The sequence below is a fragment of the Platalea leucorodia genome (genome assembly GCF_965183815.1).
Source record: "Platalea leucorodia genome assembly, chromosome: 4".
NCBI lineage: Eukaryota > Metazoa > Chordata > Aves > Pelecaniformes > Threskiornithidae > Platalea > Platalea leucorodia.
Window position 1 is genome coordinate 15,069,737 of NC_138826.1, and position 12,450 is coordinate 15,082,186.

The following is a 12,450-nucleotide window of genomic DNA, read 5'->3' on the forward strand; positions in this document are numbered from 1 at the left end:
GCTCTTGCAAAAGCGATCGCTGGCAATTTTAAGGCATTGAAGGAAACCTATGGTTATAAATCCTATATCAAATTTGGCACACGTTGGAACAGTTAGAGCGGAGACGAGGATGCTTTGTGGGCTGGTGTTCGGGAGTCCTGCAGCTTCCCAGCACTGGCAGGGGCACGATGCTAATGTGAGCGCGGGGTTTTCGTGTGACGACTGCGCAGCCGAACAAGGGGCCCTGCAGACCCCGACATTTCGGAGGCAGCGACACCAGAGGAGGTGCTGTGCCCCGCGGCGTGGCGGTGCCTTCACCTCTGATGCGCTGGTTCCCTGCCCTACGCCTGCTGCTAGCAAACCCCTCGTGCCTGGCTGGACTAATGCTGCTGAAAACCAGACAGTTGTCAGGACAAAAAAAAACCAAAAAAACATTCCTTATAGTTTAAAACGTAAGTGGCTCATAGACCAGATGTCAGGTGTGGTTACAGTCCAGTATGGCTATTTCTGTGCTTCTGGGATTAAAAGTGGACGGCTACGGCTTGAGGAGTGGGGAGTTTAGCTATACGTGGATTTGGATAGTAGTTGAACATCTGTAGCCTTGAAACTAGTTGTAGCAAACGTGTTGAGTTGATTCCCTCATCCTCCCTCCCCAGAGAGCTGGTTGAGCAGAGGTCCCAGCCGGCTCCCTCTTGCCTGCAGCGGGAGGAGGGAAGGAGGGATGGTGGGTGCTACGAGTCCACTGTGCCACCACGACGACGACCAACATGCATCTAGCTACCTGCCCCTGCCTCCGCCCCATTTAAAAGGGAGCAATGTGCCAAGCTCGGCCTCTGCACAGCAGGACCCGCGAGGAAGCCGGCCCCGGGTCAGTGTCCCCAGGGGGTTATGTGTTTCTAAGGGGGGCTTCCCACGAGTCCAGCGTGGCTTCGTGCCCGGAGAGGCAATTTGAAGGCCGAGTGGAGACTGTTCCCCCTCAAATGCAAAACGGACGGGGTCCTGACAGTTACATTTTTGCATTTGCAAGGATTCCTTCATGCAGATTTAATCTCCCTCTTTTCTTGGCAGAAGTTATGGTCCCCTCAATCATCTCAGCCCTGCTGGATGATATTTTAGAGGTCACTTTAATAACCTCTCCTTGCTCCTTCTCCTTGAAGGACAGAGTAGAGGAACTAAAGCCTCTTGGCTGGAAGGAGTAAGTGGGGTTGGTGAGGGGATTAAGCGCTGAAAGGCCGACGCTTCCTGCGCTGAAGAGGTTCTCCTCTCCCTCCAGCAGCTTCCTGCAAGCACATCACAAGGAAAGAGGTTAGTCTGGGGACATCTCACGCGAAACATCTGCAAAGCCTGAGGGCGCGCTGTGACCTGCAAGCAAGTCTGAGCGCTCCAGGCCATCACCCCAGCCTGCAGCGGACACTGGGTCATGTCACGCTGCACTATGAAACTGGTTCAAAATCATATGCTTTGGTCAATCATTTTTGGGGCACTTGCAATAATGGGGTATACGAGACCAGCTCCCTCCTCTCCCTCCAGAAACCCCAGGAAAATCAAACCCTGAACCAGAGGGGCTCTGCCTTTTGCATCTGCTTTGACTTTGCAAGAGAGACAACTTTCCAACCCCAAATGTCCCCATTAAAAACCACTGCTTTTGGGACGGCTGCGGGAAGGTGGCTCACAGCTGCTAGATCAAGGCATGACATGGAGCCACGGCTGCTCCCTGGGCAGGAGCATGGCAGGTCTGGGCAGGGGAGATGAGCAACACGACGGTGTTACTCCTTGAGTGTGTACCCAGATATTTTCTGGGCCCTTGACAATACCCCAGCCTGGCAGGGTTGGGGGTTTGGGTTGGGAGGCATCTGGGCAGAGCAGGGTCAGAATAGCCTTACCTGTAGGCAGCTATCTCAATATCAAGTGCCATCTTGACATTAAGCAGGTCTTGGTACTCCCTCAAGTGCCGAGCCATCTCATTTTTGGTGTTTCGCAGGTCATCCTCCAGCTGCCCGATGGTGTCCTGCAAAGGCAAGGGTGCTCAGGGATGCGTTTCGGAGCAGGGACCTCTCCTGCAGGTTTTCTGCTCTGCCCGTTGCGGAGACAGGGAAGCTGCAATGGGCAGTTGGTCCACGATGGCACATCCCACCAGGAGCTTGGGATCATGAAATCTCAGGCTAACAGGGATGGAGGAGCTGGCAGAGCACCGGGCACAGATTGCAAGTGCGTGTGGAGGGGGGAGGCTTTAAACATTGATGGATTTACATAGTTTCCCATCTGCAGCAGGGTCTGTGAGGCGGGGCGGGCAAATAGCACATAGTGGTGGAGCCCCCAGTCCTGTGGGGGATGAGGCAGGCTGCTGCAGAGGGGAGGGAAAGGCTGGGCTGGGTTGCCGGGGAGGGATGGGAAGTTTTGGGCTTAAACATTGTCAAAGCAGGGGCAGTGGCTGAGCAGGACAAGCAAGAGCAGCCACAATTGCAGCAGCCCACAGCTGGAGCAGCTGCCTGGAGAAGGGCTGCAGTCTGTGTCTGGGGCCTTAGGAAGGGTTGGGACATGTGTCCGGGGTGGTGGAAGGAGAGTTGGTGCTGCTGGAACAGAAGGGAAGAGCTGGCTCCATTAGGGGAAGGCTGACACCTTCCCTGGAAAACGCCTCAGACCCCCAGGCTGGGGGGCTCTGGATGCAGGGATTTGGGGGGGTTACAGAGTCAGATCCCTGCCCTGCGAGAGCCAGGGTGCTCCACTGGACAGCGATGGCCTTCCAGCATCCTCCTCATCAGCTTTGCCCTACCATGGCTGCTACATCCAGTTCTACCTGTGATGTGAAGGAGTCCGAGGCCAGATCTGGTAACAAAGGGCATGAATCTTTGTTTCTATTTTTTTTGTCAGAAAACAAGCAGCCCTGGTTTTCTCCCACATACACCCAGGTATCTAAGCAGCAGCCTGAAAGCAGTGAAACCCACTCATATCAGGCTCTTCCCAATCAGATGGCTTCCCGCTGCTGGCCGCCCCGCTCTGCCACCAGAGGAGCGTGATCTGGAGCGGGAATGAGTAAGCAGTTTGCATTTAAGTGACAGTGCAGCCCTGCCTGCAAAGCCCTGCAATGGCCACTGCCAAAGTCTGCTCTCCCGCATCCTCTCCCACAGCCGGGCCTTTGCGATTGCTTCCAGCTCCTCTGTTCCGGCAAACAAGCTTTGTCCTGCCATATCATCCCCCTGTCCTTGTCCCCATCTTGTCCCTGTCCTCATTCCCATCCTGTCCTCTCCTTCGTGTCCTGCATAACCTTCCTTGCGCACAGTGCAGGGACAGCCATGAGGTGTGGAGCTGCCCAAGGAGCAGGGAGCTGCGGTGAGCCTGATGCAATGAGCCCAGTCTGAGCTGAGATCCTCAGAGAAGCAGTGCCAGCTCATCCTGAACGTGGCATGGGGCATCTCACAGTCAAAAGTTAGCTGGACATATCCCTCTTTGCAGGACATTTATGAGCCACCCTTTGGGTCTCTGCCTTGACCTGTGCTGCCCTGACCACCTCTCATAGCAAAAGAGCTGCATGGAGCTGTGCCTCTGAGGTGGGACTGGGCAATGGGAAGGGGTTCAAGGAGACCATTGGGACATCAGCTGAAAAGCTCCAGGATATGCATGGATGCCGCTGCAGTGCAGATTAACATCTCTGCTCTGATGCAGCCAGACTGCTGCTGCACCGAGCCATGACAGGAGGGAGGGACTCGGGATGACCCTACCCGGGGACAGCCCCACTCTTGCTGCTCCGACCCTCCGTACCTCCGTACCCCCTTCCCTCTGCCTGCAGCTCGCATGAACAAAACACTTTAAAAATGGGTTATCCTTGTTACCCTGTCTGTACCCCTCTTCCACACCCCAGCTCTACCAGCTGGTTGAATAAAACCCCCTCCCCACACCATTGCAAACCTTACCCCTAACAAAGCTCTCACGTATTGGTTCAGATTTGACTGGATAGCCTACAAATATAAAGACGTGTCCCTGCTTTAGCAGTCTATAGGAACATGTTAAAAGCTCAAATGATAGGAATATTCTCTTTTAAGACAGACTTCCATCCTTTTGCACTGATTGCAGCTAGGGAAATTATTTAGGTGCTACACACGTACATTGTCCAACAGACTCCTAAGTATTGCCACACTTAAAGCAGTCCTGAGCGTCATGTAGGAAAAAGCTGCTGTGCTGTCGCTAAGGCAATTTCAATTACGGTGCTGTTTAATCCAGTTGCATTATTTGTCTTTTTCTCAATTGATAGGTTGTTCCCAGAATCCCTCTTTTCACATGGCATGAAGACTAAGAAGATTACTGTGTGTAATCCTTTCACCCACTACAGGAAATATTGTATATTGCCTATTTCCACAATATTTGTTGAAGAAGACCTCAACTATTCAGGAAGACCGCAAGCAGCTTGGAGCTACAGTCACGAATTCTAGAGAGCCTGGCAAAATTTGGCCTTGAAAATGACAAGGCGCTACCTGGGCGTGAAATAACAACGTCCTTCAGGTATGACGTAAGGCAGTTGTTTCAGCATTTAGAAAGAAACGGCTTGATTTAGAAACCACAGATCATTTAATAGCCATGTAATAGAATTATCTCAGGATTTATTTTATTATAATTCATGAACGTTTCCCTGTAGCAAGACAATGTGGTAATACTGTGGTAATGGAATGAGAGATATGGAGCACTTAGTGTCCGCCCCACGTGAGCCTTTCCATGGACATAAGAGATGCTGGGATCTGGCTGCAAATTCAGCCTTAATGTTTGCAGAGCTCCGCTTTCTGCAGTGCAGGTGCCAAGAGCCAGGCCACAGGGCGAGGGGCCAAGCCCGGGAAGACGGCTTCGAGGAATTACCCACAACGATGGGGAAGGTGTGGGCAGTTCTGGAGTTGACCCTTAAGGGACAGGGCAGGGATGGGGTGATGTCCCAAACAGGGAGACCTTTGTCCCCTGTGGGAAGGGGGTGTTGGAGGGAGTGTCCTGGCCCTGCCTGTCCCCCCAAACCCTGTTCTCTGAGGTTCTGCCTATGGATAAAGGGTGAAAGCAGCGGGCAGTGCCGCGGTGGGGCAGGACCCGCTGCACAGGGCAGAGAGGCCCTATGCCGGGCGGGGAGGAAGGCTGCAGGGATGCCTGGCACTGCGCAGTGCTGCGGGGGCACTGCCCCTGCACGGGGGGGCCCTGCAGAAGACGGGGGGTGGTGCCGCGCAGCGCTGGTGGCTGCAGGGGGGTGCTGCATGCAGCGCAGCTCAGCACGGGGTAGCGGGGGCGCCGAGCGCCGCACGGTGCGGGCGGGGCACCGCATCGGGCCGGGGTGTCCAGCGCTGCGCGATGCTGCGGGAGGGGCTGCTGCAGAGGGGGGAGCTGCTCTGCAGGACTTCGCATGCAGCGGGGATGCTCAGCGCTGCACAGGAGCGGGGGAGGGGGAGTGCTGGGTCGGAGGTGCCCGTGCTGCATGGCGGGGAGGTGCTCGGTGCTGCACAGCGCCGGGGGGATTGCGTGGGATGAAGATGCCCGGTGCTACACAGCACCGGGGGAGCTGGCTGGGATGGAGGTGCCGAGTGCCGGGGCCGGTTGCACGGGAGGAGGATGCTCGGTGCCGCGCAGTACCGAGCGCCGGGGCGGAGCTGCCCGCCGCTGCCCGGCTCCGGGGACCCTGCGCGGGGAGGGGACAGGGACGGTTCCCGGCGCCGCCCGGCTCACCTGCAGGCCGGCGGCCTCGGCGCTGTGCCGCTCCTCCAGCTCCTGCAGCTGCCTCTCCAGGGACTGGTGGGCGCCGCGCAGGCTCTCCATCTCCGCCAGGCGGGCCTGCAGCTGGCGGCGGCACTCGCCGGCCTCCCGGCGGCTGGCCCGGACGGCCTCCTGGCTGCGGGCCGCCCGTTCGTGGAGGCGGGCGCAGCGGGCGCGGTACCAGTCCTCGGCCGCCTGCAGGTTGCGGGCCGCCAGCGCCTCGTACTGGGCGCGCAGCTCCCGCAGCGCCGCCGCCAGGTCGGGCCGCCCCGCCGGGGCCGGGGCCGGGGCCGGGGGCGCGGCGGCGCGGAGCGCGGCGCCCAGCTGGGCCAGCTGCTCGGCGTGGGCGCTGCGCAGCGCCGCCAGCTCCTCCCGCAGCGCCGCCGCCCGCCGCTCCAGGTCGGCGCGGGAGCGGGCGGCCCCCTCGGCCGCCTGCTGCCGGGAGCGCAGGGCCCGCTCCGCCTCGGCGCGGCCCCGCGCCTCCTCCTCGCAGCGCGCCCGCAGCCGCTGCGTCTCCTCGGCCAGGCGCGCCCGCTCCAGCGCCGCCTGCGCCCGCTCCCCGTGCGCCTCCTCCAGGCGGGCGCGCAGGGCGCGCAGCTCCCCGCCCAGCAGCTGGCCCAGCCGGCGCGGCTCGGCCGACCGCTGCCGCAGCGCCGCCAGCTCCGCCGCCAGCTCCCGGTTCCGCTCCTCCAGCGCCCGCACCCGCTCGATGTAGCCGGCGAAGCGCTCGTTGAGGCCCTGCAGCTGCTCCTTCTCGCTGGCCCGCGCCCGCCGCGGCTCGGCGCTGCGCTCCCGCCCCGGCCCCGGCTCCGCGCCCGGGCGCGCCCGCCGGCCCGCCGACCCCTCGGGGCGCCGCGGGGCCTCCGCGAAGAGGTGGCGGTAGGAGGCGGCCAGCGCCGCCGGCTCCGCGCTGTAGCTCATGGCGGCGGAGCAGGACCGGCGGCGGCGGCGGCGCTTATGTACGGCGGGGCGGGGCGCGGCGCGGTGCGGAGCGGGGCGCGGGGCGGGGCGGTCCGGCGGGGAGGGGGCGCGGAGCGGTGCGGTGCGGAGCGGTGCGGAGCGGTGCGGAGCGGTGCGGAGCGGAGCGCGGAGCGTCCCCGGGGCCGCCGCGGCAGGAGGCGGCGGGAGCTGTCCGTGCGCCGTGGTGCTGAAGGGCTGCGGCGGCGGGCGGGGCGCGGGGCGGGACGGGTGGATGTATGGTGTAGGGATGGACGGACAGCCGGACGCGGGAAGAGCGCACAAACGGACACAGGCAGATGGACAAGGTCACACACGCACAAAGAGACAGGCGGACGCACAGGCGCGCAAAAAGGGACAGGCAGATTCGCAGTGAGATGCACACAGATGCGCTCAGAGCCAGACAAAGCAGCAGACGTGCAGAGAGACACGCACAGATGCACACGCAGATGCACAGGCAAGGAGAGGCAGAAACACAGAAGGAAGCAGGCAGAAATGGGCCGGTGGAGCGATAGGCAGACACACAGACACACAGACACAGACACACAGACGTACATCACTCCTGCCGGGGTATCCCCAGCCACGCCCGCCAATGCTCGTGGGAACACGTGCTGTGCGCCTGTGCCTGGGGTGAAGGTGTCCCGCGGGGCTGGTCCCAGCCCCTCTCCTCCGGTGGGGACCGGGGTGCCTACGGCAGCGTGGGGTCTCCGCAGGCGGGGCAGCGGGCGGTTGGAGTGCAGGGCGGGGGCAGAGGGGGGGACGTGCCTGGAGGAGGGGGTGCCCAGGACAGAGACTCATCGGTCCAGCCACGCCACGGGGGACACACAGGAGAGGATTTTGCCTCCTGGTTGTTTGCCAGGAACTGAAAGAGCCACTTCAGTTTCTCTCCTGTCCATGCAAGTGGACTGGGCCTTCCCACTGGCAGGGGTTTGCTGGGAGCACCCAGGGCTGCAGAGGTGACAGGGAGGGGACACACACCCCCCACCTCCAGGCCAAGCACCGTGCCTGGGAACACGGCATCCCATGAGAGGACCTGCCAAGAGACCAGCAAGAAGTGACTGGTCTCTGGGAACAGCAGCACAAAATGTGGCTGTGAGATGGAAAAACAGCTTAAAATAACTGTGATCCAGGTGTGAGGAGCGTGGTGAAATGTGCAACCAGATCCTGCCTCCTGCTGTACATCTCTGTGCCACTGAGCTCTGCGCTGATGCCCAGTTCCTCTACTCCACTTGTCCCCGTTTCTCCTCACAGGTGGCCAGGGGACAGCATGAGGGAGCTCCAGCAGAGGAGCAGGGAGGACAAGCAAGCCAGGGCTGGCACTGGAGAGAGCTGTGACTTCCAAAACAGCTGTCACTGTTTCAAAGTGACCAGGCAAATGGGCAGAAATGGTACTGGGATTCACAACTCCTTGGGATCAGAAGTTCATCATAACAGTGGCTCCGGAGGAGGCCCTGCAAGCACGGCAGCAACTCTGGCTGGCATGCACAGGAGCCCACGTCCCCGCAGCCATGCTTAGAAGGGCACTGCCTGGGGCAGAAACCCCACGGGGAAAACATCCCTTTCACTTGGGCGTGAGGTGAGCCCAGCCCAAGGCGGAGCACTGCCCCACGGTGGGAGCAGGCTGGTCCTAGGCCCACAGTCAGGGATTGGCGATAGGATCAACACACACATGTATGTACCCCACCTGAGTCCTGTCCATCTGTCCCGTAAGACATAGGAGGAATGAGGAGTGTCGCTCAGTGGAGACAGAGGAGAGAGGCAGGAGCTATGCGCACACTTGGGCGAGAGACCTGGCTTGTGCCTTGTTTGTCCAGGACTCAGATCTGCTCACAGGTAGTTTTCCTGGCAGGACTCAGTTTTCCTGAGGGCCGTTTTAGGTCAGTGACTGCAAGGCTACAACACTGGGATCGTCCAAGTAGCGTACGTTTTGGGGGCAGAGCAGGATAGGCAGAGAGCCTCAGCCCACGCTGGGGTCTGCCAGCTGTCCTGGCGCTGGAGCGCGATGCCTCTGCTGATGCAGAAATCCTCTCCTTGCTCTGGGCTTTTTTTCAGGTCTTTCACATACTCCTCACACACAAGTGCGTTTTAACACTTCCTCAACATCCATAGGTTTGCATCACAGTATCCTAAGTCAGGTTTTTGCTACTGGCAATAACTGGTCAAATAACTGAGAAGTTACCAGCTCTGCTTATGTGTGTGGCACCATTTTGATGACTTTGCTCTGATGCTTATTACTGATGCTGAAGGCTGTTACGGTTCTCTTTTGTCTTGGAAAAGTGGAGCACAGCCTACCCTGGCCTCCCCACTTACGCTGTTTTAGCACTGCCATACATATGTAGTCTAACAGCGGAGTTAGGAGTGTCACAGTCTCCTCCAGCAGAAGAAATGTGAAGGTCTGTGCAGGGACTGCTGATGTCCATGGGTAAAGACCCTGAGACTGAATCCCTTTGCCTCCCAATGGGTTGAGGTGTTCTGGAGTCTTTCTACATAGAGGGAAGGAGACTGCATGAAAGAGGTTGGACCTGAGCCAGTTGCTGCTGTGACTGCTGGGACCTTGTAGCTGAATCAGCACATGGAGTTGGAGTCAATAAATGATAGTAAATGCTGCTGTCCCCCAGAACAAGGATGTGGCTCCAGCTTGCTGGAGGGCTGCTTCTTTCAGAGGAGCAAAAGGCGGCCGAGACCTTGGGATCCAGCTCAGCATGAGCTGCCAGTTCTGGGGGTGCTCCCGTGTTCCAGGCAGCTGCAGCAGGACCCCATCCCAGGTGGCTGGCACCCAAATGCAATTCCCTCGCGAGCCCCTTGAGCCCTTGAGCTAGCTCTTGTGGGCTGAGTTGGCCAACAAACCTGTACAGCCTGCCCAGTGAGGGGGAGAGCTGCAGCGTGGCCGCATCCTGGAGAAGGAGCCATGTCCCGGCAGACTGGAAGGAAGCCCTTGAAAGACCCAGGCCCAAATTCCCAAAATTCCCCAAATTCTTCAAATTTTATTCTGCTCTACTCTATTCTACTCCTGTTCTGTTCTGTCCTGTTCTATTCTATTCTATCCCATCCTAAGGCCAGAGGCTAGGAGACAAGCTGAACACCAGCGTGTCAGACCTGAAATGAGACGGCAATCTGGCAGTGGGCACAAACTGAAACCAGGGCAGCGCCTGGGCTGCGTTCAGCCTCAGGAAATGTTGATGCCTGAGCAACACATGGATCTCTGTTGGGACACACACACGTGGCCATAGGGGGATCTTTATTAGGCCAGAAAAGAGGCAGAAAAACAAAGAAAAACAGTCCCATAGCTAAGAACTGCACTACTGAAACCCAATGGGTTGCCCAGGACCTTTCCATACCTCCCAGCTGCTTCAAAAATCAAAGCCTGTGAGACAGCAGGAGGAGTCCTTAAAACTCTGTGATCCTCTCCGCACGGCAGCCGCCTGCTGATGGGGCTCGTTAAACAATTTATCTCCTGAGCTGCAATCTGCCTGGGCTTGTGCTTCAGAGGAAAAAGCCGTGCTCTGAGCTGTGCACACACCTCCCTGCCAGTTTCCAGCACAGTCCATTAAACTAATGCTCTGGGTAGGTGTTTCACCACCCGGCCTCGCCGCGGTGGCCACGTGAGAGGAAGATGCTTCCCAGCGGTGGGAAAAAGGCAGATCCAAGCGTCTCCAGTGAGGCTGCTGCCAGATCTCCCGAGGCACAGGCGGGCTCACCCCCTGCGGGAGGGAGAGCTCTGTGGGTAAGGGCAGCAAAATCAGGGGGAAAACATATGTAAGTGACAAACACTTATATAAGAAAGAAGGATGTATTTGCTGAATTGCACACACACAAAACCACTAATAAAAATAGGAAAGTGGCTGTACTGGGTCCCTCTAATTCAGGCATTTGTTTCTGACAGTGGCAGATTTATGCTTCCCTGGTATAACTTCTGTGGTTCTGGCTGTCTGCGGCTCTGGGGCTCCCCAGGCAGCAGCCACATCCCTGTGTTTGCTGGCCCTTATCTAATCAGTGCAAGTTCACGTCCTGGATGCCACCGTGCTCTGTAATCCACAGTTTGATAATGCGCCGTATGAAAAAACATCATCTTTGTTTGCACTTCAGTTGCTGCCAGCTGATTTCATTCCACGCTCCTGACTTGTGGGGACACAGTGGAAGAGCTGGGACATGGTTCCTTCCCACCTACCTCCCCGTGCAGGATTTTGCAGACCTCTGTCTTACCCCCCTCAGTCTTTTTCCTAGGCTGAAGGGCTTTTGTCTATTTAATTTTCCATCACAGAAAAGCTGTTTCACACTTTTAGTTATCCTGGTTGGCTTCAGTGCATGTTCTGGGGTTATGCGTTGGAAAGATGGGCAGACACACACTCCAGGATGGGCTCCGCCATGAGGATGCATAGAAATGAGCTCCCGAATAGAAGTGGACGCATCTCCAAGTGAAACCCCTCGCTTGGGTGCCCGGCGCAGGTGCCGAGGAATGTCCCAGGGCATTGGGAGGTGCAGGCTGAGCTTCCCAGGCGGGTAACGCCACCCCACTGTGAGCTCGGCACCGAAAACGGGCTTTGCTCTAGCCAGAACTAATGGCACGTGTTAAAGGATGGTGCCATTGGGTGCTTCTCCTTGGAGAGGCGATGGATCAAGGCTCGCAGAACCCAGAGAGCCATGATGGGCCAAGTGTGCCCGAGCTGGCAAAACCCTGGCCGGTGGCATGTCCCCGTGCTGCGGAAGGTGGTGGCAGCACCTTATCGCCCTCTGCTCCGCTCCGGGCGATAGGGAAAGCCAAGGGAGGCGTCCTTGGGGAGATAAAGGAAGCACCGCGGCGGCAGGGCTGGAAAAGCTGCTGCCAGAGGAGTGGAGGCATTCCCAGCTCCCGGCCACCACTGGGAAGGGAGACCGGACCCGGGTGCCGGCGGTTTGGCAGAGCCCTGTGGGCCCGGGGTGAGCTGGGGCAGGCGGACGGCTGCCGTCGCCCTTGTCACCGGCGGGGACCACCCCGCGGTGGCCAGGACCCCGCTGGGGCTGCGGCCTCTTCCAGGCCTCCGGGATGAGGAAAAACAGGCAGAAAAAGCAAGGCTGGTTTTGCTGGGGAGGTTTTTTTGCCCGGCACTTTTTGGGGTGATACTGGCCCAATGTGGTACAAGTGGGAATGGACCAATGGATATTTTTTGCTCTCCACAGCCATCCCGAGCCTGTCCAGCCCGGGCCGCCATGCCTGCGGGTGTGATGGGCACAGGCCCGTGCGCGGTGGTGGCTGCGGACCTTTGCTCGGGACAGGCAGGCAGGACCCCCCTCCTCTTGCCACCGTGGCCAGTGTCCCCCAAGCCCCCGGCCATCGCCCTCCGTGCCACCGGCACCTCCTCGCCACCCTTCCCACGGCGGATGGGCTGCACCCCGGCCCCCCTCGCCCCAGCCCGTGCTGCAAACGCACTCCCCAAAAAATGAGCAACAAATTGCATTATTTTAACCAAAGCTCCAGCTCCTTCAGCCAGCGTGGCATGCAGCGGCACTGAGGCCGACGGACAGAGCTGCGGGGGCTCAGGCAGGCCGGGAGTGCAGGGTCAGGGGGTGCAGGGCCGGGGGGTGCAGGGCCGGGGGTGCAGCCCCAGAAATTTTGGCCGGAGCGATGCCGGTCGCTGGGGGGGGCTGTTGCCGGGGGGAGTGGGGTGTCTGTGCGGCTGCTCCGCGGGTCGGCACATCGCCGCCGCTCCCTGCCGCCGCCACTCTGCGGCTGAGCGCCGGCCTCGCACACTCTCCCCGGTCCCTGCCGCCGGGAGGGGCGGGGCGCGGGCCGCGCCTGCGCAGTGCAGCCGCCGGGGC

The 12,450-nt window shown here is 59.4% G+C and overlaps 1 protein-coding gene across 1 annotated transcript; it reads right to left on the minus strand.

The window, feature by feature from the left end:
- Positions 1-446: 446 nt before the first annotated feature.
- Positions 447-6,618, minus strand: INA (internexin neuronal intermediate filament protein alpha; the record flags this gene model as incomplete). The annotated part of the gene is made up of 3 exons (XM_082311395.1): positions 447-1,259; positions 1,863-1,987; positions 5,671-6,618. 3 exons carry the CDS (start codon positions 6,616-6,618, stop codon positions 986-988), a joined length of 1,347 nt encoding a protein of 448 aa, XP_082167521.1. The 3' UTR covers positions 447-985.
- Positions 6,619-12,450: the final 5,832 nt, after the last annotated feature.